General features: G+C 45.4%; 1 protein-coding gene across 6 annotated transcripts in view; it reads right to left on the bottom strand.

Moving 5' to 3' along the window:
* SEPTIN6 (septin 6) overlaps nucleotides 1-23768 on the bottom strand; it is a 66727-nt gene that overhangs the window by 36298 nt on the left and 6661 nt on the right. For 5 of the 6 annotated variants that reach the window (XM_060002805.1, XM_060002804.1, XM_060002806.1 and 2 more), the window contains exons 2-3: nucleotides 16702-16816; nucleotides 9169-9364 (exon numbers count right to left, since the gene is read on the bottom strand). In XM_060002805.1, the coding sequence (XP_059858788.1) occupies nucleotides 9169-9364; nucleotides 16702-16816 (311 nt within the window). Of the gene's footprint in view, nucleotides 1-9168; nucleotides 9365-16701; nucleotides 16817-21856; nucleotides 22031-23768 lie in introns of those variants that run through there. The other variant, XM_060002807.1, reaches the window with a different exon arrangement.

Genomic DNA, 23768 nt, shown 5'->3' with positions numbered 1-23768 from the left:
ATTAAACAAGATGGACTTTATTGATATTTACAGGATATTCCATCCAAAAAGAACAGAATACACATTCTTCTCAAGTGCTCATGGAACATTCTCCAGGATAGATCATATCCTGGGTCACAAATCAAGCCTTGGTATATTTAAGAAGATTGAAATCATATCAAGTATCTTTTACAACCACAATGCTATAAGACTAGATATCAGTTACAGGAAAATATCTGTAAAAAATACAAACACATGGAGGCTAAACAATACACTACTTAATAACCAAGAGATCACTGAAGAAATCAAAGAGGAAATCAAAAAATACCTAGAAACAAATGACAATGAAAACACGACGGCCCAAAACCTATGTGTTGGAGCAAAAGCAGTTCTAAGAGGGAAGTTTATAGCAATACAATCCTACCTTAAGAAACAAGTAACATCTCAAATAAACACCTAACCTTACACCTAAAGCAATTAGAGAAAGAAGAACAAAATAACCCCAAAGTTAGCAGAAGGAAGGAAATCATAAAAATCAGAACAGAAATAAATCAAAAAGAAATGAAAGCAAAGATCAATAACACTAAATTCTGGTTCTTTGAGAAGATTTAAAAAATTGATAAACCATTAGCCAGACTCATCAAGAAAAAAAGGGAGAAGACTCAAATCAATAGAATTAGAAATGAAAAAGGAGAAGTAACAACTGACACTGCAGAAATACAAAAGATCATGAGAGATTACTACAAGCAACTCTATGCCAATAAAATGGACAACCTGGAGGAAATGGACAAATTCTTAGAAATGCACAACCTTCTGAGACTGAATCAGGCAGAAATAGAAAATATGAACAGACCAATCACAAGCACTGAAATTGAAACGGTGATTAAAAATCTTCCAACAGGACTTCCCTGGTGGCACAGTGGTTAAGAATTTGCCTGCCAATGCAGGGGACACAGGTTCGAGCCCTGGTCTGGGAAGATCCCATGTGCCGCCGAGCAACTAAGCCCGTGTGCCACAACTACTGAGCCTGCGCTTTAGAGCCTGCGAGCCACAACTACTGAGGTCCACGTACTGCAACGAAGAGTAGCCCCCACACACCACAACAAAGAGTAGTCCCCGCTCACCACAACTAGAGAAAGCCCGTGTGCAGCAATGAAGACCCAACGCAGCCAAAAATAAATAATAAAAAAAAATCTTCCAACAAGCAGAAGTCCAGGACCAGATGGCTTCACAGGCAAATTCTATCAAACATTTACAGAAGAGCTAACACCTATCCTTCTCAAATTTTTCCAAAATATAGCAGAGGGAGGAACACTCCCAAACTCATTCTATGAGGCCACCATCACCCTGATACAAAAACCAGACAAAGATGTCACAAAGAAAGAAAACTACAGGCCAATATCACTGATGAACATAGATGCAAAAATCCTCAACAAAATACTAGCAAACAGAGTCCAACAGCACATTAAAAGGATCATACACCATGATCAAGTGGGGTTTATCCCAGGAATGCAAGGATTCTTCAACATACGCAAATCAATCAATGTGATACACCATATTAACTGAAGGAGAAAAACCATATGATCATCTCAATAGATACAGAGAAAGTTTTGACAAAATTCAACACCCATTTATGATAAAAACCCTGCAGAAAGTAGTATAGCGGGAACGTTCCTCATTATAATAAAGGCCATATATGAAAAACCCACAGCCAACATCATCCTCAATGGTGAAAAACTGAAACCATTTCCACTAAGATCAGGAACAAGACAAGGTTGCTCACTCTCACCACTATTATTCAACACAGTTTTGGAAGGTTTACAGCAATCAGAGAAGAAAAAGAAATAAAAGGAATCCAAATCGGAAAAGAAGAAGTAAAGCTGTCACTGTTTGCAGATGATGTGATACTATACATAGAGAATCTTAAAGATGCTACCAGAAAACTACTAGAGCTAATCAATGAATTTGGTAAAGTAGCAGGATACAGAATTAATGCACAGAAATCTCTAGCATTCCTATACACTAATGATGAAAAATCTGAAAGTGAAATTAAGAAAACACTCCCATTTACCATTGCAACAAAAAGAATAAAATATCTAGGAATAAACTTACCTAAGGAAAAAAAAAAACCTACCTAAGGAGACAAAAGACTTGTATACAGAAAATTATAAGACACTGATGAAAGAAATTGAAGATGACACTAATAGATGGAGAGATATACCATGTTCTTGGATTGGAAGAATCAACACTGCGAGAATGACTCTACTACCCAAAGCAATCTACAGATTCAATGCAATCCCTATCTAACTACCACTGGCATTTTTCACAGAACTAGAACAAAAAATTTCACAATTTGTATGGAAATGCAAAAGACCCCGAATAGCCAAAGCAATCTTGAGAAAGAAAAACGGAGCTGGAGAAATCAAGCTCCCTGACGTCAGACTATACTACAAAGCTACAGTAATCAAGAAAGTATGGTACTGGCACAAAAACAGAAAGATAGATCAATGGAACAGGATAGAAATCCCAGAGATAAACCCACGCACATACCGTCACCTTATCTTTGATAAAGGAGGCAAGAATATACAGTGGAGAAAAGACAGCCTCTTCAATAAGTGGTGCTGGGAAAACTGGACAGCTACATGTAAAAGTAGGAAATGAGAACACTCCCTAACACCATACATAAAAATAAACTCAAAATGGATTAAAGACCTAAATGTAAGGCCAGACACTATCAAACTCTTAGAGGAAAACATAGGCAGAACACTCTATGACATAAATCACAGCAAGATCCTTTTTGACCCACCTCCTAGAGAAATGGAAATAAAAACAAAAATAAACAAATGGGACCTAATGAAACTTAAAAGCTTTTGCACAGCAAAGGAAACCATAAACAAGACGAAAAGACAACCCTCAGAATGGGAGAAAATATTTGCAAATGAAGCAACTGTCAAAGGATTAATCTCCAAAATTTACAAGCAGCTCATGCAGCTCAATATCAAAAACACAAACAACCCAATCCAAAAATGGGCAGAAGACCTAAATAGACATTCCTCCAAAGAAGATATACAGATTGCCAACAAACACATGAAAGAATGCTCAACATCACTAATCATTAGAGGAATGCAAATCAAAATTACAGTGAGGTATCATCTCACACCAGTCGGAATGGCCATCATCAAGAAATCTACAAACAATAAATGCTGGAGAGGGTGTGGAGAAAAGGGAACCCTCTTGCACTGTTGGTGGGAATGTAAATTGATACAGCCACTATGGAGAACAGTATGGAGGTTCCTTAAAAAACTACAAATAGAACTACCATATGACCCAGCAATCCCACTCCTGGGCATATACCCTGAGAAAATCATAATTCAAAAAGAGTCATGTATCAAAATGTTCACTGCAGCTCTATTTACAATAGCTAGGACATGGAAGCAACCTAAGTGTCCATCAACAGATGAATGGATAAAGAAGATGTGGCACATATATACAATGGAATATTACTCAGCCATAAAAAGAAACGAAATTCAGCTATTTGTAATGAGGTAGATAGACCTAGAGTCTGTCATACAGAGTGAAGTAAGTCAGAAAGAGAAAGACAAATACCATATGCTAACACATATATATGGAATTTAAGAAAAAAAACAAATGTCATGAAGAACCTAGGGGTAAGACAGGCATAAAGACATAGACCTACTAGAGAACGGACTTGAGGATATGGGGAGGGGGAAGGGTGAGCTGTGACAGGGCGAGAGAGAGGCATGGACATATATACACTACCAAACGTAAGGTAGATAGCTAGTGGGAAGCAGCCGCATAGCACAGGGAGATCAGCTCAGTGCTTTGTGACCGCGTGGAGGTGTGGAATAGGGAGGGTGGGAGGGAGGGAGATGCAAGAGGGAAGAGATATGGGAACATATGTATAACTGATTCACTTTGTTATAAAGCAGAAACTAACACACCATTGTAAAGCAATTATACCCCAATAAATATGTTAAAAAAAAAAGATGTGGCACATATATTCAATGGAATATTACTCAGCCATAAAAAGAAACGAAATTGAGTTATTTGTAGTGAGGTGGATGGACCTAGAGTCTGTCATACAGAGTGAAGTAAGTCAGAAAGAGAAAAACAAATACTGTATGCTAACACGTATATATGGAATCTAAGAAAAGAAAGAAGGTCATGAAGAACCTAGGGGCAAGATGGGAATAAAGACACAGACCTACTAGAGAATGGACTTGAGGATAGGGGGAGAGGGAAGGGTAAGCTGTGACAAAGTGAGAGAGTGGCATGGACATATATACACTACCAAACGTAAAATAGATAGCTAGTGGGCTTCCCTGGTGGCGCAGTGGTTGAGAGTCCGCCCGCCAATGCAGGGGACATGGGTTCGTGCCCAGGTCCGGGAAGATCCCACATGCCACGGAGTGGCTAGGCTCGTGAGCCATGGCCGCTGAGCCTGTGCGCCCGGAGCACAGTGTGAGAGGCCACAACAGTGAGAGGCCCGTGTACAGCAAAACAAACAAACAAACAAAAAAACAATAGCTAGCTAGTGGGAAGCAGCCGCATAGCACAGGGAGATCAGCTTGGTGCTTTGTGACCACCTAGAGAGGTGGGATAGGGAGGGTGAGAGGGAGGGAGATGCAAGAGGGAAGAAATATGGGAACATATGTATATGTATAACTGATTCACTTGGTTATAAAGCAGAAACTAACACACCATTGTAAAGCAATTACACTCCAATAAAGATGTTTTAAAAAAAGCCTTCTCTACCCCCAAAGTTATAAAAATATTCTCTTATATTTTTTCCTCATATTTTTAGAAGTTGTTTTTAATCCAACTGGAATCTATTTTTGTGAATGGTGTTTGTGTGGGATGGTCTCATCTTATGTTTTCCTAACGGATGGCCTATTTTCCCAGCACATTTTCTTTTTGTTTTGTTTTGTTTTGTTTGTGTTACGCGGGCATCTCACTGTTGTAGCCTCTCCCGTTGCGGAGCACAGGCTCCGGACGCGCAGGCTCAGCGGCCATGGCTCACGGGCACAGCCGCTCCGCCGCATGTGGGATCTTCCGGGACCGGGGCACGAACCCGTGACCCCTGCATCGGAAGGCAGACTCTCAACCACTGCGCCACCAGGGAAGCCCACATTTTCTTGAATAGTCCATTCTTTCCTTGCTAACTTACAAATGCTAAATGCCCATAGAAACATGAATTTGATCTTGGACTCATTTTTCTGTTCAACTGTTCCGTTTGCTATTCTTTTTTTTTAATAAATAAATAAATTTATTTATTTATTTTTGGCCGCATTGGGTCTTCGTTGCTGTGCACAGGCTTTCTCCAGTTGTGGCGAGCGGGGGCTACTATTCGTTGTGGTGCACGGGCTTCTTATCGTGGTGGCTTCTCTTGTTGTGGAGCACGGGCTCTAGGTGCACAGGCTTCAATCGTTGTGGCACGAGGGCTCAGTAGTTGTGGCTCTCCGGCTCTAGAGCGCAGGCCCAGTAGTTGTGGCACACAGGCTTAGTTGCTCCATGCCATGCGGTATCTTCCCGGACCAGAGCTCGAATCCCTGTCCCCCACACTGGCAGGTGGATTCTTAACCACTGTGCCACCAGGGAAGTCCCTCCTTTTGCTATTCTGATGCCTTTACTTCCTTACCTCCCATTCACTCATGGCAATCTAGTTTCTACCCACGATTTCCCTGGAATTATTATTCCTAAGTGTATTAATGACCTTCATGTTGCCAAACCCAATGGATATTTTTCAGTTTTTATCTCTCCGGACACTATTTATCATTCCCTCACATATGCTACATAATACAACTCTCCCTTGATTCTTCTACCAATAAAAGTCACGATCATAACAGTATCTTCTATTCGTTAGTTACCCCGTGCCAGGCACTGTTTAAGCGTTTCCTATGCCATACACGTGGAGTATGCCTCACCCATGACCCTCTGGGTAGATATCAGTATTATCACCATCCCCACTTCACAGGAAACTGAGGCATAAAGAATTTAAGTGCCTAGTTGTAGTGTAAGCCCTGACAGTTGTAACTTGCATTTTTGTAACCCAAGTGTCTGATTTAAGCTTTGATTTCGGAGGCATCCACTTCAAAAAGGCACCTACTTCAAGGACAGCTATCACGAATAAACACACTGCCAGCCACAGAAAGATAAGGAACCAGCCCCGTCCACCCCCCCCAGCCCAGGCGTCCTTGTTTTAAAGATATTGGTGGATTTCTATAACTGACCATTTAGGCCACTTGTTTTTTTCTCTCCCCACGTGTTAAATTCCCGCTCTTATGTTTTACATTCACCAATAAAGAGTAAGCCCGCAAAACCACAGGCCGCCTACCCTCGATCCCTATGAAAGCAGAACCCCAAGCCCAGGTGCTCTCTCTCTCTCTTTCTCTACCCTCGACCTCGCTGTGTAGCCCCGGGTGTGCCTTGTCCTTTCCAGAACCTGTGAGTAATAAACCCTTTTTTCCCCTCCAAGTTTCCTGACGGTTATTACTGAGGGCGTCTTGCAATCATAATAAGAACCACAAGGGCCGGTCCAGCCGCAACACTGGTTATGGATAGGCCGAGACCAGCACAAAACGCTTGTCCAAGATCCCTGAGCTAATAAGCAGCAGGATGGGATTTGAACCCAGGTCTGTCTGAGACCAAAGCCTGAGTTCCTAAGCACACCCCTTTCCAGCCTGTCCTCTGTCTCCCTCTTGAGTTCCTTTTGCTTCAGCAGCTTTCAAATGGTGCCCTTCACGATATGGCCTTCGTCACTGCTCTTCTCAGTTTGCCCCTGCACCCTGGGTAAAGCAGGGCCTTCTGATGCTCTCTTTCAGTGCAGCTGCACTGACCTATCTATGTCCTCATGGCCCTGTCAGAATGGAGAAAACACAGCTTTTTATTACAAATCCCTGGAGCTTACTCCACTTCTGTTCCCCAGTCCATTTCCCGGAGGCTTCTCATTTTTACTTATGCGAGTTTGTATTATTTGATATAAGCACGTATCACATTTATAATCGGGAAAAACAGTAAGGATATTAAAAATATAAGAGAAGTAGGTTAGCCTCTAAGGGGCAAGAGAAGTAGATTAGCCTCTAAGGGGCTCTATCAGTTTGGCCCTCCCGAACCATCATTATGCAGGCGTTTTCCAATGTTAGATATGTCGACTATATGTTACTGAGAACTGTGAAAAATTTAATGGACGAGATGCTGAGCCATCTGCAGCTGAGATTAATCACTCATATTGTGACCCAAATATCCCCTTTCCCCAGGGTTTAATTTATTCTCCACCAAACAAGATTAGCACAATAAGCAGGCCTATACAAAGCAGAGGTGTCCTTTGTCTAGAATTTCAAATGGAAAACAGAATTCAGTTCAATTATTAAGGAGCTAAATATATTTACTCATTATAAGGAAATGAGTATGGCTGTTGTTATTTTAAGGGAGAAATAGAAGAATTGGGGATACAGTTCATCTGAGAAGCAAGGGAATCCTCAAAGGATGAGCACTGCTCAAAATGATGAATGACTTTTTCTGTGAAGAGCACCTGTGATAACCATGTGACTTTTAGTTAAATGCAGACGGTGCCTGACGCCCTCCCCCTCCCTCAACCCAGCCCTCATCTCGTCCTCATCTGAGCCTCACTCCAGCCCTCACTGGCACACCATTCTCAACCACCCACAGTCTCTCCTCCTACCTCTCTGCTTATTCCAGCTCGGTCTCTTTCCAGGATGTCTTTTCCTCCATCTGCTGACTTAACATCCTCAGGTTTTTATCTTTAGCCCAGCGTTCATCTCACTCGGCTCCAATCCTTGGATGATCTTACGTGTGTCTGTGGCTGGAACATATCACCTATACCTTGATAACCCAAGTCTGTTTACAGCGCAGACCCTCTCCTGACCTCTAACCCTGCATATTCAGCTGCCTATCCTCTATGGTCCGCAGGCAGCTCAAACTCAACACTTCCTAAACAGAGCTGATTCTTCTTAAACCTGGTTCTTATGGCAACTCTTACTGAATGCTGCCAACCATCTGTCCACCCTCCAAAGCCAGAAATCCAAGCCTCATTCTAGGTTCTTCTTTTGCCCTCCCAACCCCCAAGTCCTGTTGAGTCTACCTACTCAGTAGTTATCAAATCTGTCTCCTCTTCCCTGTCTCAGCACCTGTGTCATCGCTGGCCTCGATCAAATTGGTCCAACAGTCTCCTAATTGGTCTTCCTGCTCTCCAGCCCATCCCATACTATCCCAAAGCCCCCTCTTCAAAGGCCAATTCGACTACATCGTTCTACTTCATAAAGCTTTTCAGTGGCTCCTTATCCACACATTCTACAAACCCCTCCATGATCTGGTCGCTGCTTACCTCTTCAGGCTCATCTCCCCTCACTTTTCCCCCAGCTCACGCCAAGCACCGGCCCAGGGGCACAGCAGGCATTGCGGGGCCCTAGGTTTACACGATTTGAAGGGCCCTCCAAGAAAGATCAAACAACACAATGAATAGAAATTAGTTCCAGGGCTTTGGAGGTGCGTGAGCAACTGAGGGCCCTGAAACAAGCTTCACTAGCTTCACAGTAACTCTACCCCTGGTCTAGCCAAACAGAGCAAGCTCAGTCCCCTAGAACATGCCACAGTCTTCCACATCCCTCTGCCTCTGTACAAGCAGCTGTCCCTGCCCGGGATGGGGTTCCCAACCTTCCCTTGTCTGTCCAGCAAAATCGTTCACCCTTCAAAGGCCAGCTCAGGGGCACCTCCTCTGTGCAGGCCTCCCTGACCTCCCTGCATGGAGCTGACTGTTCTCTCCTTCATGTTCTCATTGTAGCTTGTCCTTTACCTCTGTGTACCCTGTCCTTTACAGAGCAGGTCACACTCAAAGGAACTTGTTTGTTTAAGACCAGGTTTCCCGTGAGTCTTTGCCTCAAGGGCAGAGACAAGGTCATTCCTTTTTAGACTGTTGGAGGACGGCAGTACCTGGCTCAATAAATGTCTGTCGAATGGAATAGAAAAACAGCCTGCTTTTGGCAAAGCGTGTGGAGTAGAACACTGAAATAGACGGGGACCCTGGGCGGAGGCGGCGCTAGGGAGCTCTCTGCTGCCTGCCTGCGTCATCTGAGAGGTCCAGCGGGACCCCAGTGGTGAGCTCCTCCCCGTGGCCTCCCAGTAGCCTCCCCACCCCACCGCCTCCCTTACCTGTCCTCCTTGTTGATCTGGTCCCCGAAGCCCACTGTGCTAACAATTGTGAGCTTTAGCCCCACGTTGCTTTCTTGAAGGTCATATGTATTGGACTGGAGCTGGACACCCGGCTGTGTGTGGGTGGCTGGCTCCCCCTCGAACTTGGTGTTGAACAGGGTGTCCATGAGGGTGGACTTGCCCAAACCTGTCTCTCCTGAAAAACAAAAGAATGAATTATGATGCATTCACCAAATGACCACGCAGCCATTACACATGTTTTGGATGCATATTCACTGACATGGGAAAATGTACACGGTAAGACACTAAGTGAGGAGCACGTAGAACTACATGGACTATTTGATCTCAGTTAAGTGGAAAAGAGTATAAGGAACGGCACCAACATATCAGCAGCAGTCATCTCAGGACAGTGGAACTGGGGTCATTTTTCTTTTAGTCTTCATATTTTTGTGTTATTTGAAAATTGAGTATGCATTGTTTTTATAGTCAGAAAAAGAAACGGTGTTAAAGGCAGTGATGGCGAGGTAGAGTTACGCCTAGAAAAACACTGGAAGGGCGTACAATGTACTCTTACCAACGGTCATGTCTGGGTGGTGGGGTTATGTGCGCTTTTCACTTCTTTCTTTATGCTTTTCTCTATTTTCCAAGTTTTCTACAAGGAACGTGTATAGCTTTCATAATAAAAATTTAAGGGCTATTTTCAAGTTTACAAGAAAGGGACAGCAGTCCCTCATCAAATAAGTATCCTCTCCTCTCAGTCCCCACCTCTCCCAGCCAGGCCCAGACAGCACCCGCAGACGCATCCCAGTGGGGAGACCATTTTTAGCTAATGGAGAGGGAATTTAGCAGGCCACAAGTTATTCTTCCCTTTAAATTTCAAACAAGCCAGTCAGTTGTTTGTTTAACTAACAGGCTGCTGGATACTAATAAATTAAACCGCTGGAATTTCAAAACCACTGGCTTTCGCACCAGGGCAACGAGTCGGGGAAGGGCTGCGGGGACTGGTGAAGGTTTGTGGAGGTTATTCCTGAGAGACGCAAAGGATGTCAAGTCACTGCCAGGAACCAAGGGCTGCGCTTTGAAGACCCGGGCTACCCTGCTGTTGCGCTATCATCACCCCTCTTCTCCCTTTCCCTGCTCACAACCCTTGAGATGTGGGAATTGACACACCTTCCCAGTTGGGAATGGGGGGAGTGGGTTTGCCCTGGGCCAATCCTGGCCTGGAAGGTCCCCTCTTGTGACCGACAGCACATATCTGCAGGGCAGTCCAGGGCTAGGGTTCGAGCTGCACAACCCATAACCGTAAATGGTCCATCTCCCCTCCCACCTCTGGGTGTGTCTAGCTTTGCATCTTGCAAACCTCTTTTATCCGGAATAATGAGCTATGAATGCAGGAGGTGCTTTTAAAAATATGTGTCTATGCTGAGAGCTTTCTGTATGTGGAGGGATCAGTGTGAGAGAGAGAGAAAACAAGGAGAACATTCAACTCAGCCTGGCTACCCGGCTCCCCAGCCCGATTTCATAGCCAGGTCTGACTAATGTGGTTGATTGCCAGGATGCAGGGAAATGGTTCCTCACACAGATCCTGCTTCCAGCCAGGGTCTGTTATACCTACTAGCAGCAAAGACTCTCCCAGAAGAGGCCCTTTTCTCCCTCCCTAAAGGGACAGGAAGTATTTGGGTCCCCAGAAAAACTTGGTGAGGTGGGAAGTGGCAGACTTGGCTGCCATGGGAAGTGGCAGACTTGGCTAAGCAACGGAAGAAATCGCCCCCCTCCCCGCCCAAGGTGCGGGTGCCGCTCCACTGGAAAGGGGCCGGCACCTCTGAAACGGGAACACAGGGTGGCTGCCTCTCCCTAACTCGCCTTCCCTCTGGGCGTTGAAGCTTAAGCTACATTTTCGCCGGTCTTTGTCCGTGCCTAATACAGTGTCCATGTACATCCCCACTTTCAGACCCTCTCTCCCGTTCTGTGAGCTCTTTGCTGAACGCCCCGCAGCTCCTAGATCGTGGCGGGCCCTGACTCCCCAGCACCCAGAGCTGGCTCCCTGACTCCCTGATCCTAAGACTTCCCAGAGAGCAGGGGATGGGCAACTTCTGGTACTCCCCGGAGCGCCTAGCAAGAGGCTCACACAGAGGCCTCAGGAGCAGTACCACAGAGGCAAGGGCCCGCCCTGTTTGCGCAGCTGTAGAAAGGCAGGCCGGGTGGGCCGGGCAGGGCAGGGCAACGGAGAAAATGACCACCCGGACGCCTGCCAGTGCAAAAGGGCTGTGGAAATTAGATGCTCAATGATGAGTGTCTGGAAGAAAAGACCCGGCGGGTGTCTAGGGAATTGTGATAAATGCAGCATGAGAAGAGGGCAGAAAATCAAGTGTGCTTGTCCCGTTCCAGTTTTCCATCAATGTGGAGCCTGGGGGCGGGGAGGGGTGGGAGTTCTCTCTCTCTGGATGGCTGCCACAGACCCAGCCTGAGCCTGGGATGTTGTCCTGGGCCCGGTACTGAGCAGGGGAGGGGAGCCACTCTCGGCTCAACTCAGATCAGGTCAGCAGATTCCACACCCCTGCAGGAAGGTAGGGACTTGGCAATTAGATTCCAGCAGGAAACCTGAACAGTCCCGAGGGGTCAATTTCTCTCTCCTCCTCCCTCCTCAGAGTGTACAGCGGGGTTTCTTAACCCTTTTTAAGTCATCTCCACCAGCCCAGAGGATTTCCTCTCACTTGACTTAATGTAGATAGGATCCCGGAAACACCAGCTTTTTAAAAAAGAATTCAATTTAAAACATGCAATATGAAATCTGCTTTTTCAAGCTATACTCCCTGGGCTAGTCTGATGTTGACCTCTCTACCGGGAGTTCAAAACCACTGTGACAAAGAAAAGCTTAAGCCCTTTTCCTCATCTGCTGTTAACATTTGCATCCTCTGGTACCTTGTGCAATTAAGTCCTTGCAAGTGATGAAATGCAGAGTCCCAGGCAGGTTGACCTAAGCCTAGCCCTTCCCCTTCTCTGGACTCCAGTCTCTTTTTCCATAAAATGAGCAGGTTTGAGTAGTAATAGTAACAGCTATTGCTCCTGGAGCACTTACTACGTGGGCACCACTGTAAATGCCTTACATATATTCCCTTATTTATTCCCTAAAGTAAGACTGTGTATTAGATAATACTACTATTTGTCCTTAATTTACAGGTGGATTAACCGAGCCACTTCCTAGCTGTGTGAATGTGCCCCTGCTCTTCAGTCTCTCTGCACGTCACGTTCCTCATCTATAAAATGTGGAGGAAGAAACTGGCCCAGGGTCACAAAAGTAGTATGTGGCAATGCCAGCATTTGACCGCAGGCAGTCTGACACTGGAGCCCATGCATGTTCTAGTGTGTCCCATAGGTGTGATTTGTTGTTTCATTCAGTCATTCGACAAATATTTAGAACCTTTAATAGGAGCCAGGCACAGGTTTAGGAGCCGGGGATACAGCAATGATCAGGAGCTAGTCTCTTCCGGCTCCGAATGTTGGAATAAACCAAGAGAAACGTCTCTGAGTTCAACCGGAAGGTGTCCAAAAGGGAACTCTCCAGGAACTCCTGTTGGCCAAGGGAGCCTATGGATGGGGACGAGGTCCTGCCTGGCTCTGTGACCTTGCCCTCTACTTCTTCCTGATCTTGCAGAGACCTAGCAAACAGGGGTGTGCTGGAGCCGGCTCGCCCGGCTTCCTGCAGTTCTTCCCAAGCCCATGTGCAGTGATGTCATGTTGGCAGCTTAAAACCAGCTATGGTGGGAATAATGACAGCACAAAAATTGGTAAATGCTACAAACCACAGCAACTTTTCTCCTGAGAGTGGGTGGTTTGACGCTGACCAGCACACCACCGCTGGCAGCCTGTCTCAGACAGGTGGACGGCTGCCTCTCCCAGAGATGGAGAGAAGAAACCATCGCTCCCTAACCCTGAGAGAATGCTAGCTGCCCTTCCCCTCCTCCTGCACTGAGCCTCAATCCTGCTTCTCTTGTATGTTTTGTTTTTCCAAGTTCAACAGAGCCTAGTTGAGCCTGGAATCCTGAGCAGTTTCAAAGTAAATATTAGCCTTATGACCCTTCGCGCTCGTCAGGCATTCTCTGTTGCTGGCACGTTCCGAGGGCTGAGTCTCTTTGGGGCTCTTTCCCAGCAGAACGTTTGCACTGCTGACTCTAGTCGTTCCTCCAACGCCTCCTGTGCTATATCTAGAATCCTGGGATCCGAGTGATTTCCAAAGCTAAGCTAGTAGACTGGGAGTGGGCTAGTAGACTGTTTAGAACAGGAGGGGGACCTCAGCCCGCTCGGTAATTACTGTCAACCATAGCGTCTGTTGGAGAGGAGCCATAATGTGCTCACACCCATGTGCCTGGCCCTCTAAAAATAATGATCGTAGGTGTCATCATCAGTGCCCTTATGTATAAATTACGCTCTTGATTCATAAAAATTCTCCCTCTCCATGCCAGCATGCACATGCGCACTTATGCACCACAATAAACAATACGGTGATAAAAATATTCTAGATCTCTGTTAATAACCAAAGCCAGTGTTACCATAATTTTACACTTAAAATGCCCTATCGGAAAAGAAAAGAAAATCCTTTGGGGAAACATATTCTATGCCCAAACAGAACCGCTTTATAATCGTCATTAAGGGAGTAAAGCTGACGGTTATGCACAGGCAGTAGGCATGAAAGTATGGTCGCTGAAGGTCCTGCGAGAGAAACGACCACCTTCAGCAGCCAAGCTATGGATCCTTCGCCACGTCGGTGACGCTACCCAGTCCCACGGCTGGGCTGAGATTGCAGCCTTAGAGCCACCGTAAGCCACCTGTGACTTTGGCCCAAATTGTGGGTTCAGAGCAATGACAGGCTTCTGAGCCCAGCCAGAGCAGGGGATGCATGAGTTGCAGGCTTTTCTGGATCAGGGATGGGGAGTGCAGTTAACCAGCCTGGGCGGGTGCATCCAAGGAGTGCACCTGCACGGCTAAGAGGGGAGCTATTAGAGCAGCCGTTTCCTGAAACTTCATAAGTAGAGAGAGAAAGAGGAGGTGACTCCTTGGGTGTGAGGGTCTCCTTTCTACCCTTCCCCTCTTGGAGGGTCTGTCCTGGGCAGTTGAGCGACTCCATGCCCGCAGGTGCACAGTGAAGCAGCTGCATATGTACGATGCCTGGGTGGGTAGGGGTTTACTATTTCTCCCACTTGGGACTTCCCTGGTGGTGCGGTGGTTAAGAATCCGCCTGCCAATGCAGGGGACACGGGTTCCACCCCTGGTCCGGGAAGATCCCACATGCCGCAGAGCAACTAAGCCCGTGCGCCACAGCTACTGAGCCTGCGAGCCACAGCTACTGAGCCTGCGAGCCGCAACTACTGAAGCCTGCACGCCTAGAGCCCGTGCTCCACAACAAGAGACGCCACCGCAACGAGAAGCCTGCACACCGCGATGAAGAGTAGCTCCCACTCGCGGCAACTAGAGAAAGTCCGCGCGCAGCAACGGAGACTCAACGCAGCCAAAAATAAAAATAAATAATAAAGAAATAAAGAAATATTTCTCCCACTCACTTTGCCTTGAGCTTGGCTGCCTCTTCCTCCGGGCCCTAGGGGAGCCTGTGGACCACATGTCCAACTACCCTACGCTGCCGCCCTCAGAGAGCCATCCTGACCTATGCGGCCTCCCTCCTAAAGCTTTACTAGCCCACCCAATTGCACTTGGTTTGAGAGGCTGATGGGGGTGGGCCTGTCACTTCACTTCTCATCCCCTCAGCTTCAATGCAGGTCACCCGGAGCTCTGGGAGGAATGCCAAGGGACTCCAATATGTTTGTGTGGAAGTTTTTCAGTAATCAAATGTTATGTGAAATAAGTTGGCCATCAGCCAAAGATGGGAGAGATCTGGCAGTGCTAATACTGGACGTGATGGTATTTGATCTTGATGTCGATCACCATGACTGCTGTTTATTTTGTATCCCTCTCCTAATAGCACCTCATCGTAACCATGGGTAGACTTTTGGCATCTGAAGAATTAACAGCCTAGATCTGGACTCTCAGGCCCACGATATGTAAATCCGTGAAGCACATATTTTCATCTCATAGGTTCCAAAGCTGGTGCGTGAGAGTGAGTCATTTCACTAGTGAGTGAGCCTAGCTGACTGCCTGTCAACCATACTTAGAAGTGGCTTTGTTTTCTCTACTTGTCCTCGAGTGTGTAGCTAATTCTCCGACAGAAAATGATCTGAGGAGTGCCAGGGAGGGAGAAGAAAAAACAGAGTCCAAGAAAATGAATGGCCTTAGTTACAAAACAGAACTTTAGACTACATTAGAGAGTAGAATATCCAATTCAGTAGTGGTTCACACCCTCAGTATGAATGAATTCCCCGTATGCTCTGTACAAAAACAGGAAAAGGCAATTAGCAAAAGTGTTTTGAGTGTTCCGACCGGGCATGAAAACTGCCATTATTATGGTATTTATAGAATCATTAAGGTTTGGAGGTATGTCACTAGAAATATGCAGGTACGCCTTACTGCACTGTATAGTGAAAATTTTACACTGTGATCGTGTTTGCAAATTTGGGATTATTTAAGGTCTAAGGAGAGATTCTCAAAGAATGTCAAGGAACCGCTGTTCCTGAGACTTGCTTGACTAGTGCTTGACAGTTTCCAAAGTGCCTCTGCGTTCTCAAGAGATGTCTCTGGCAGCGGTTACCAAAGCAGTGGGAGGGACAAAAGGTCAGGCAGACCTGGGTCCCTGTCATGGCTCTGCCACTTATTCTGTGTTGCCTCAGCTAAGTCCCTTATACCCCCGCCCGAGTTTCTTGGTCTCCGTCTGTTCCATGAGGATATGAAGTCTGTTCACTTCCCAGAGTCCTAGTAAGGACCCAAACTGTTAACATGGGAAAGTGTTTGAGAAATGTAGTGAGTGGTTCCTGCGGGGATAATTCATGCGTTCATTTCACATACATTATTGAACTCTCTTTGTGCTGTAATTAGCACAGTAGAGGTGACTAAGACATGGTTCCCACACTTGAGACTAAAGGTCCAGGCACAGATACACTTAAAGGGAATAAAAAGAACTTGGCACACAGCTGTGTGGTGCCTGCACAGAGCTCAAACTGTACCAAGCACAGCAGGGCTGCAGAGGAAACAGACAGACCCAACCCACTGCCCACAGCTGGTAAGCAGGCATCTTTCCACAGCCATTACCTCCCTCCCAATTCTGCCCTGGCTCCTATTTTCTGCAGTCAGAACAAACCTGATAAGAGTAGCTGAGCCAGCCAGCTCCCTTACAGAATTTCCACTGGGTGTCACGCAGCTCAGCTCCCCCCAAGGTATGGTCCCGCATTCTGGTCTGGGCAGGGAAAAATGTAACTACAGCCAGCTGCTCACCAAAACAAGCAGAGGGACAAAAGAAGAAGAGGGGCAGAAAAATTCCTGCAAATAGATCAGAATGACACACTATTGAACCTAATGACCTGCAGAGCCACACCCAGCCATTAAGGATCCATATTCTGTAATAGAATTTCCTGCTATGGAAATACTCACCCACGCACAGGATGTTGAAGCAGAAGCCCTGGCTGACTGACTGATTCACCAGCTGGTCGGGCAAGCTGTCAAACCCCACATGTCCAGCCAGGGGGACAGTTCGGCAACCTTCACCCTAATTTGGAAGGGGAGGGAGGGGAGAAAATGAAAATGTGCTTAAAAGCAACCTGGGTCTCACTTCCCCATCCAAATGCTCTCTGTGCTAGGAATTAACACCCACTGGGGCCCATCTCCCCTTAGCTAGTCCCTGATCCAAAGCAAAATGACCCATTCGCTTAGAAATCATGGATTCTTGGGTACAGTCATCCTTGAGGCTCCATAATGAACGTCACATAGTTCCAGACACAGCAAACTACAGAGGCGGCTTGTAAGGGGTGGGAGGGCGGGGGGGGAGGTCAGGGGATGAGAAGGTTCCCAGCCTTGGGTTAATTCTCCTCACAGAGACTCAGTTTCCTTTCACATCTGTCAAATGACATAATATTACCTTACAGATGATTGGGAGACTCAAATATGCCAACACATGTAACGAGCTTAGTACAATGCCTGGAATATGTATAAGTGTTCAGTAAATACGACAAAGGGACTTCAAAAAGCAATTTCTCTTCTTGGGACTTCCCTGGTGGTCCAGTGGGTAAGACTCCTCGCTCCCAATGCAGGGGGCCCAGGTTTGATCCCTTGTCAGGGAACTAGATCCCACACACATGCCACAACTAAAGATCCCTCATGCCCGTGACTGCCATCTGGCAAGACTGCTACCCTCACATATCTCACCCCACACCCTCCAGTGGAGTAGTCTCAACAGACAACCATATGCCATCATTCAGTCCTGGGTGGTATATTCTGGGCCCCAGAGGGGTACCTGAAGACAGCTGGGTTTTATGAGTGGCCTGCATCACTCAGGGCTACATTCACCCCCTTTTGCTTTCCCTCACCCTTTTCGCCATCTTTTTATCAAAGCAATCAAAAAAAGATGTAAGGGGCTTCCCTGGTGGCGCAGTGGTTAAGAATCCGCCTGCCAATGCAGGGGACACGGGTTCGATCCCTGGTCTGGGAAGATCCCACATGCCACGGAGCAGCTAAGCCCGTGTGCCACAACTACTGAGCCTGCACTCTAGAGCCTGCGAGCCACAACTATTGAGCCTGCATGCCACAACTACTGAAGCCCGCGCACCTAGAGCCCATGCTCCGCAACGAGAAGCCACCGCAATGAGAAGCCCGCACACCGCAAGGAAGAGTAGCCCCCGCTCACCGCAACTAGAGAAAGCCCGCGCGCAGCAACAAAGACCCAACACAGCCAAAAATTAATTAACTAATTATTTTTTTTAAAAAAAAGATGTAAGTTTCCCACTGTTCATTCTTGGTCCTCAAGACTGTAGGGGAGACAGAAACCTAAGAGCCAATATGCTTTCTCGATGGAGTCTCCTACTCAGCAGGCATCGGAAATTGGGAGGGACTCAGAGTTGAGGTTTCCTGAGCCATATATCATCACCCCCGGCTGCCTCTTCCTGTGTCCAAATTCAGCACCATGAAACTTCAAGTGCTCCAGGGCGTCTGGTCCAAGTGCCAAAAGATGAGGAAAGGGAATTTTCAAACTGAAGACAGTGAAGGGCAGCGGGGAGAACTCCACATCTTATTCTTAAAGATTTATTTCATTGTCAAGTCTCACCCAAGCACCTCCCACGTGCCCACAGTTATCTCCCACCTAGCACAGTGCTGTGAGAGCCCTAAATAGCAGAAGAAGAGTATGGCCTTTATTCCCTAGGCAATGGGGTTTAAAAGGGGCATTTTGAGTGTTTTGAGCAGGAAGGGCCATGACACAAGTAGTCTTTTCAAAAGATCATTCCAGCTGCAGGGCGCTTGATGGATGGGAGGAGAGCTGGAGAAGGGGCAGGAAGACATATTAGGAGAGGACTCCAATAACGCTGAACTGGCAGAGTGACAGCCAGGCACTGTGACGATAAATGCTGCTTGAAGTGAACTGATCTGACTTGGGACTCAGGAGGGAGGAACAAATTTGAGAGCCGTCCTAAAGAAAGGATGAGACTCGGTGAATGACTGGGCAGAGAGTGCGGGAGCAATCAAAGCTGTAAGGCTGCAAGGTCCTGCGCCTGGGAGCTTGGATCGATGGCACCAAGGGCAGAAAGAGGGAAGCCAGGAGAGGGTGCATTAGCGGAAAAGTCGAAGATTCTAGTTTTAAATAGCCATTATTTTAAAATTACACTTATCAGGTTTTTTATAAGAGTAATCCATGTCCGCTGTAGAAATTTTAAAACATATGGAAAATTATAAAGAAGAAAATAAAAATCACCCATAATATCACTCTCCAGAGACAGTCACTATTAGTATTTACATGTATTTCCCTACAGTCTATATATAATACTTTTTTTCTTTTTTTTTTTTTTTGTTTACAAAATAGGGATAATCCTGTATATTCCTTTTCATCACCTGGCTTAATAACCGGACACTTAATATAGTATGGATGTTCTCTTGAGTAATTAAGTATACTTCTAAAACATTACTTTTTTGGCCACATAGAATTCCATTGTGGGAATTTACCACATTTTCTCAACCAGTGAAATGTCTTCCACTACTAGACATTTAGCGTGTTTCCAAGTTTTCAACATTATAAGTAATAATTCTTGTTCTTACAGGTTTGCATAGTCTCTGATTATTTCCTTAAGCTAAATTCCTAGAATTAAAGCCTGCTGGGTGCAAGGCCACACACATTGGAAAGACTTTGGTACACACCGAGAAATCGTTCAACAGAGAATATTACAAATGTCTATTTCTAACGCCAGTATGCGAGAGTGTCTGTTTACACATACTTAGACCAGCACTGAGTTTGAGGCTTTTTAACCATTGTGAATTGAATCACTGCAAAATGGCATCATGTAATTTCATTTGCATTTTATTGGTGAGAGTGAACTTTTTTTATTGTTCAACTACATATGTGTGTTGTGTCTATGTATATGCGAGTTAACTATTCACGTCTTTGTCCATTTTCTTAAAATGGGTGCTTGTCTTTCTCTTCTGGATTTGTAAAAGCATTTTCTATACTAAAGAAAACAAGATAGTTTTGATTTTATGGTGACACATCTACCCACTAAGTACTTAGCAATATGGGATTGTAGGCTCAGGGAGAATTCAGGACTGAGATATAAATTTAGCAGTGAGAGGTATGAAACTGGATGTGTTCTTCAAGAGACAGTACAGGGAGAAAAGAATTAAGGACTGAATATAAGCAATGCCCACAAGTAAGGAATGGGAAGATGAAGAGAATTCTTCCAAGGGGTGGGGGGATGATCAGAAAAGTAAGAGATGACCCAATAGTTTTCTATCACCAGAGGCCAAGATTGAAGTCAGGAAGAATTACAGAGAAACGACCATTGGTCTGGATTTGGTAAAGTCCACTGGTAACTTTTAGAATCCTTTTTTCTTCTGTATCTTTTTACCCGGTGTCCAATACACCTAAGTTAACTGGAAGGTTTGGGGACTAGGGAACATGGAATCTGGGTAATGCGTCTTTCTTGCTAATCAAGATTTAAGCAGCAAACTGTATGTCTCAATCCTTGTAGTTGAGAAAGCTTCGAAAATGAATTTGTATATGCAGTTCCTGCTTTAGGAAATCCTGCCTAGCGAGCACCATTCACTTCTGCTTTGATGAATCTTAGAAGATGTCAAGGTCACCGTTATGAACATCAGTCCTCATTGTTCAGAGGTAAATACGTAATGGTGAAAACGACAGGACACTGGGCTAAATGGACACTGACCCCTGGACAGCCCCTGGAAATTTCTTCCCTCTTCCCTCTCTAAACCTCCGATAGCTTATCTCTTTCCTCTTTCTCCTTAACGTGGCCTGATTAATTGAGGTCCTGACTGCTTTGATTGCAGTCAATTGAATGTTCCCTGGATTACAAAGTGCACAAAAGGAGATGGAACTGGCAACTTGGCCCAGGACGTCTGACACTAAAACCTTAAGTTATTATCTTGAGTAGCAGGTGGTGCCACGTTTGACGCTTTGAACTGAGAGGCTAGAAAGGTCACAGCCACCAAAATGTTAAATGGCCCACCTCCCGTGACCTGCAACCTCCCCTCGGGATCTGCTCTACAGAGACTCACATGCCTGTACAAAGGTCCACGTACAGTACAAGGAAACTCATTACAGAATTATTTATAATACTGAAAACCTAGAAAAAAAAACCTAAATGTCCGACAATGGGAAAAAATATTAGGTTGGCCAAAAAGTTCGTTCGGGTGTTTCATATGTTGTGACAGAAAAACCAGTTAACTAAATTATGGTACGTGCATATTCTGGAATATTCCTCAGCCATTAAGAAGAATGCAGTAGATCTAGAAACAGAGTCACAGAGGTAGAAAACAAACTAATGGTTACCAGGGGGTAAGGGCGGGGAGGGATATATTGGGAGACTGGGATAGACATATACACACTACTATATATAAAATAGTTAACTAATAAAGCCCTGCTGTATAGCACAGGGAACTCTACTCAATACTCTGTAATGGCCTATATAGGAAAAGAATCTAAAAGAGAGTGGATGTAAGTGTATGTATAACTGATTCATTCGCTGTACACCTGAATCTAACGCAACATTATAAATCAACTATACTCCAATAATAATTTAAAAAAAGAATGCAGTAGGTCTAATAATTTAAAAAAAGAATGCAGTACTGATCGGAATATCTCCAAGACATATTATAATATAGAAAAAAAGAAACTGCAGAACAATAAGCACAGTATGAGGCCATATATGCAAAAAAAACCTCTGCGTGTATTTGCACTTAAATGTATGTGAGAGAAAGGGGACTAAAAAGGCACCCACCACACCTAGAACTCAGGGTACCTCAGGGGAGGGGACTGGAACTAGGGGCTTCCTCGGGGGGTAGTCAGTGTGCTTCTGCATTGTTTGATTCTTTTACAGCATGAATGTATTCACACATTACCTGTGTAATTTAAAAACCATTTTTAATACACGAAAAGCGAGTTCTGGTTCAGCTTTGCAGCAGGGGTAATTAGGCTGCAGCGTCTGAGAGGAACTAAAAGGCAGGCAAAAATGAAAGCGTGCTCCTGAGAACTGGGAGAGGCCCCACTCCCCTCCCCAATTACGTTTCCTGTTTTCTCCTCATCTGCAGTCACCTGCGGTCTTGAAATACGTTATATACCACATTTCATATCACAGGCAGAAACAACGCTTTCTCTTCCGCCTCCTCCCACGAGGACACACCGATTGCGCGTTTTAATTGAATAGTCGGAGGTTCGTGTTATGAAGTACGAGTGAGGGCAGTTCCAGCTGTGCATCGTTTTCCCCTTGCTGTGATTCTGAAAATAAAGGGTCCCATAAGCACCCAAGTGGGCAATCCCTGCCCCCCTCCCCCCTTCCAACCTTTGTGGCACAGGACGCAAGCCATGTAGGAAGCCTCCGGAAACCGAGGGCGCATCTGTGTCGACGGAGAATTTCTGGCCTCCGTTTAAAACCGGGGTGGCCAAGTTAGTAGCTGTCATTCTGAAGGACAAGATCAAAACAAAAAGTTTGGAACTCATGGCCAAAGACCGGGCTTGTCCTTAACTTTCTCCTCTGGCCTTGGCACAAAGATGCTAGGAAAGGACAGAAACACTGAAATAGGATTATCTCCGGCAGCCCCATGTGTCACTTACTGGTGGGCCCGATCTCTCACACCTTCCCTTCCTCTATCTCCCTCCCCAGCTCTGACTATCAATCTCTGAGAGACCCTGCAAATCTTCAGGACGCTCAAACTCAATGAATAGTTCAATGATGCATGATGGAATATTAAACAGCTGATAAAAACATATTCTAAGAATATTTAATGGCATAGGAAAATGATCACCAAATACTGTTAGATAAAAAACTGTGTATACAAGATCATCCCAATCATGAGGAAAAAAAGTATGCATGCATTTTTAAAAACTTGGAAGAATATATACCAAAATGGTGAGAATGGTTGCTTTTGGCTTGGAGGGGCTGTAGGAGCTGTTGCTTTTCTGTTCCAAATTTTCTACAGTAGGCATATTTTACCTTTTTTTTTTTTTTTTTTTGGTGGTACGCGGGCCTCTCACTATTGTGGCCTCTCCCATTGCGGAGCACAGGCTCCGGACGCGCAGGCTTAGCGGCCGGCCATGGCTCACGGGCCCAGCCGCTCCACGGCATGTGGGATCTTCCCGGACCGGGGCACGAACCCGTGTCCCCTGCATCGGCAGGCGGACTCTCAACCACTGCGCCACCAGGGAAGCCCCATATTTTACTTTTATAATCAGAATTAAAATATTATTTTTTTAAGACTCTATGATGATACTTTCCTAGGCAGGAAAGTGGCCTCAGATATTTTAGCAAAATCTTTAGTTACAGCCAAAAAGTTGCTTTATGTACAGATAACCAGAAAATTTGGTGAAGTATTCAGCTTTCTGGCAGTTTTATTGTATATAAAACATTTATTTTCCCAATAACACAATAAAACCTTATTCTTCTTATTATAACATATTTATATGCAATATAACATTATTATACAGTATGCCTTATTCTTATAAAGATTCATGTGAACCAGAAGTCAAAGTCAAATCACATACCCTGAAACATGCAGCAAAAAGTCTTGCTGAAACAATCAGGTGGATGATAGCCCTATCTGTTACCTCCGGTGTTACCAAGGGAGTGAATGCCACTTATTATCCCATATTATCAGCCATAAGAACCACAAGAGCACTGCTAAGTTCCCAGAGGTTAAAACAACTCCAGTATGCCTAACACATCAAACGTCACGATTTCCCTGGCTCCAATTAAGCTGAGCTGAGAGGAAACTGACAGTAGTAGCGATGCCCTGAACTGGGAGAGAGAAATCTGGGGGCCTTTCGGAGGAGAAATAAAACCTGCCAAAGCTAGCAGCACCCCTTAGGGGCCCCAGTACCTTTCAGTGGGGGAGCAGCTTAGGGGATCCTGACGAAGCACAAAGGAAACCATCCTCACCATACAGGGAGAAGGCCCAGTTTTGGCAAATCCAATAGATGGAACTCTGGATTTTAATACACCGGATCAATT

This window comes from Delphinus delphis, chromosome X, assembly GCF_949987515.2.
Source record: "Delphinus delphis chromosome X, mDelDel1.2, whole genome shotgun sequence".
Taxonomy (NCBI): domain Eukaryota; kingdom Metazoa; phylum Chordata; class Mammalia; order Artiodactyla; family Delphinidae; genus Delphinus; species Delphinus delphis.
The sequence above is the reverse complement of the archived record's forward strand: the minus strand, read 5'-3'. Positions and strand labels throughout refer to the sequence as shown.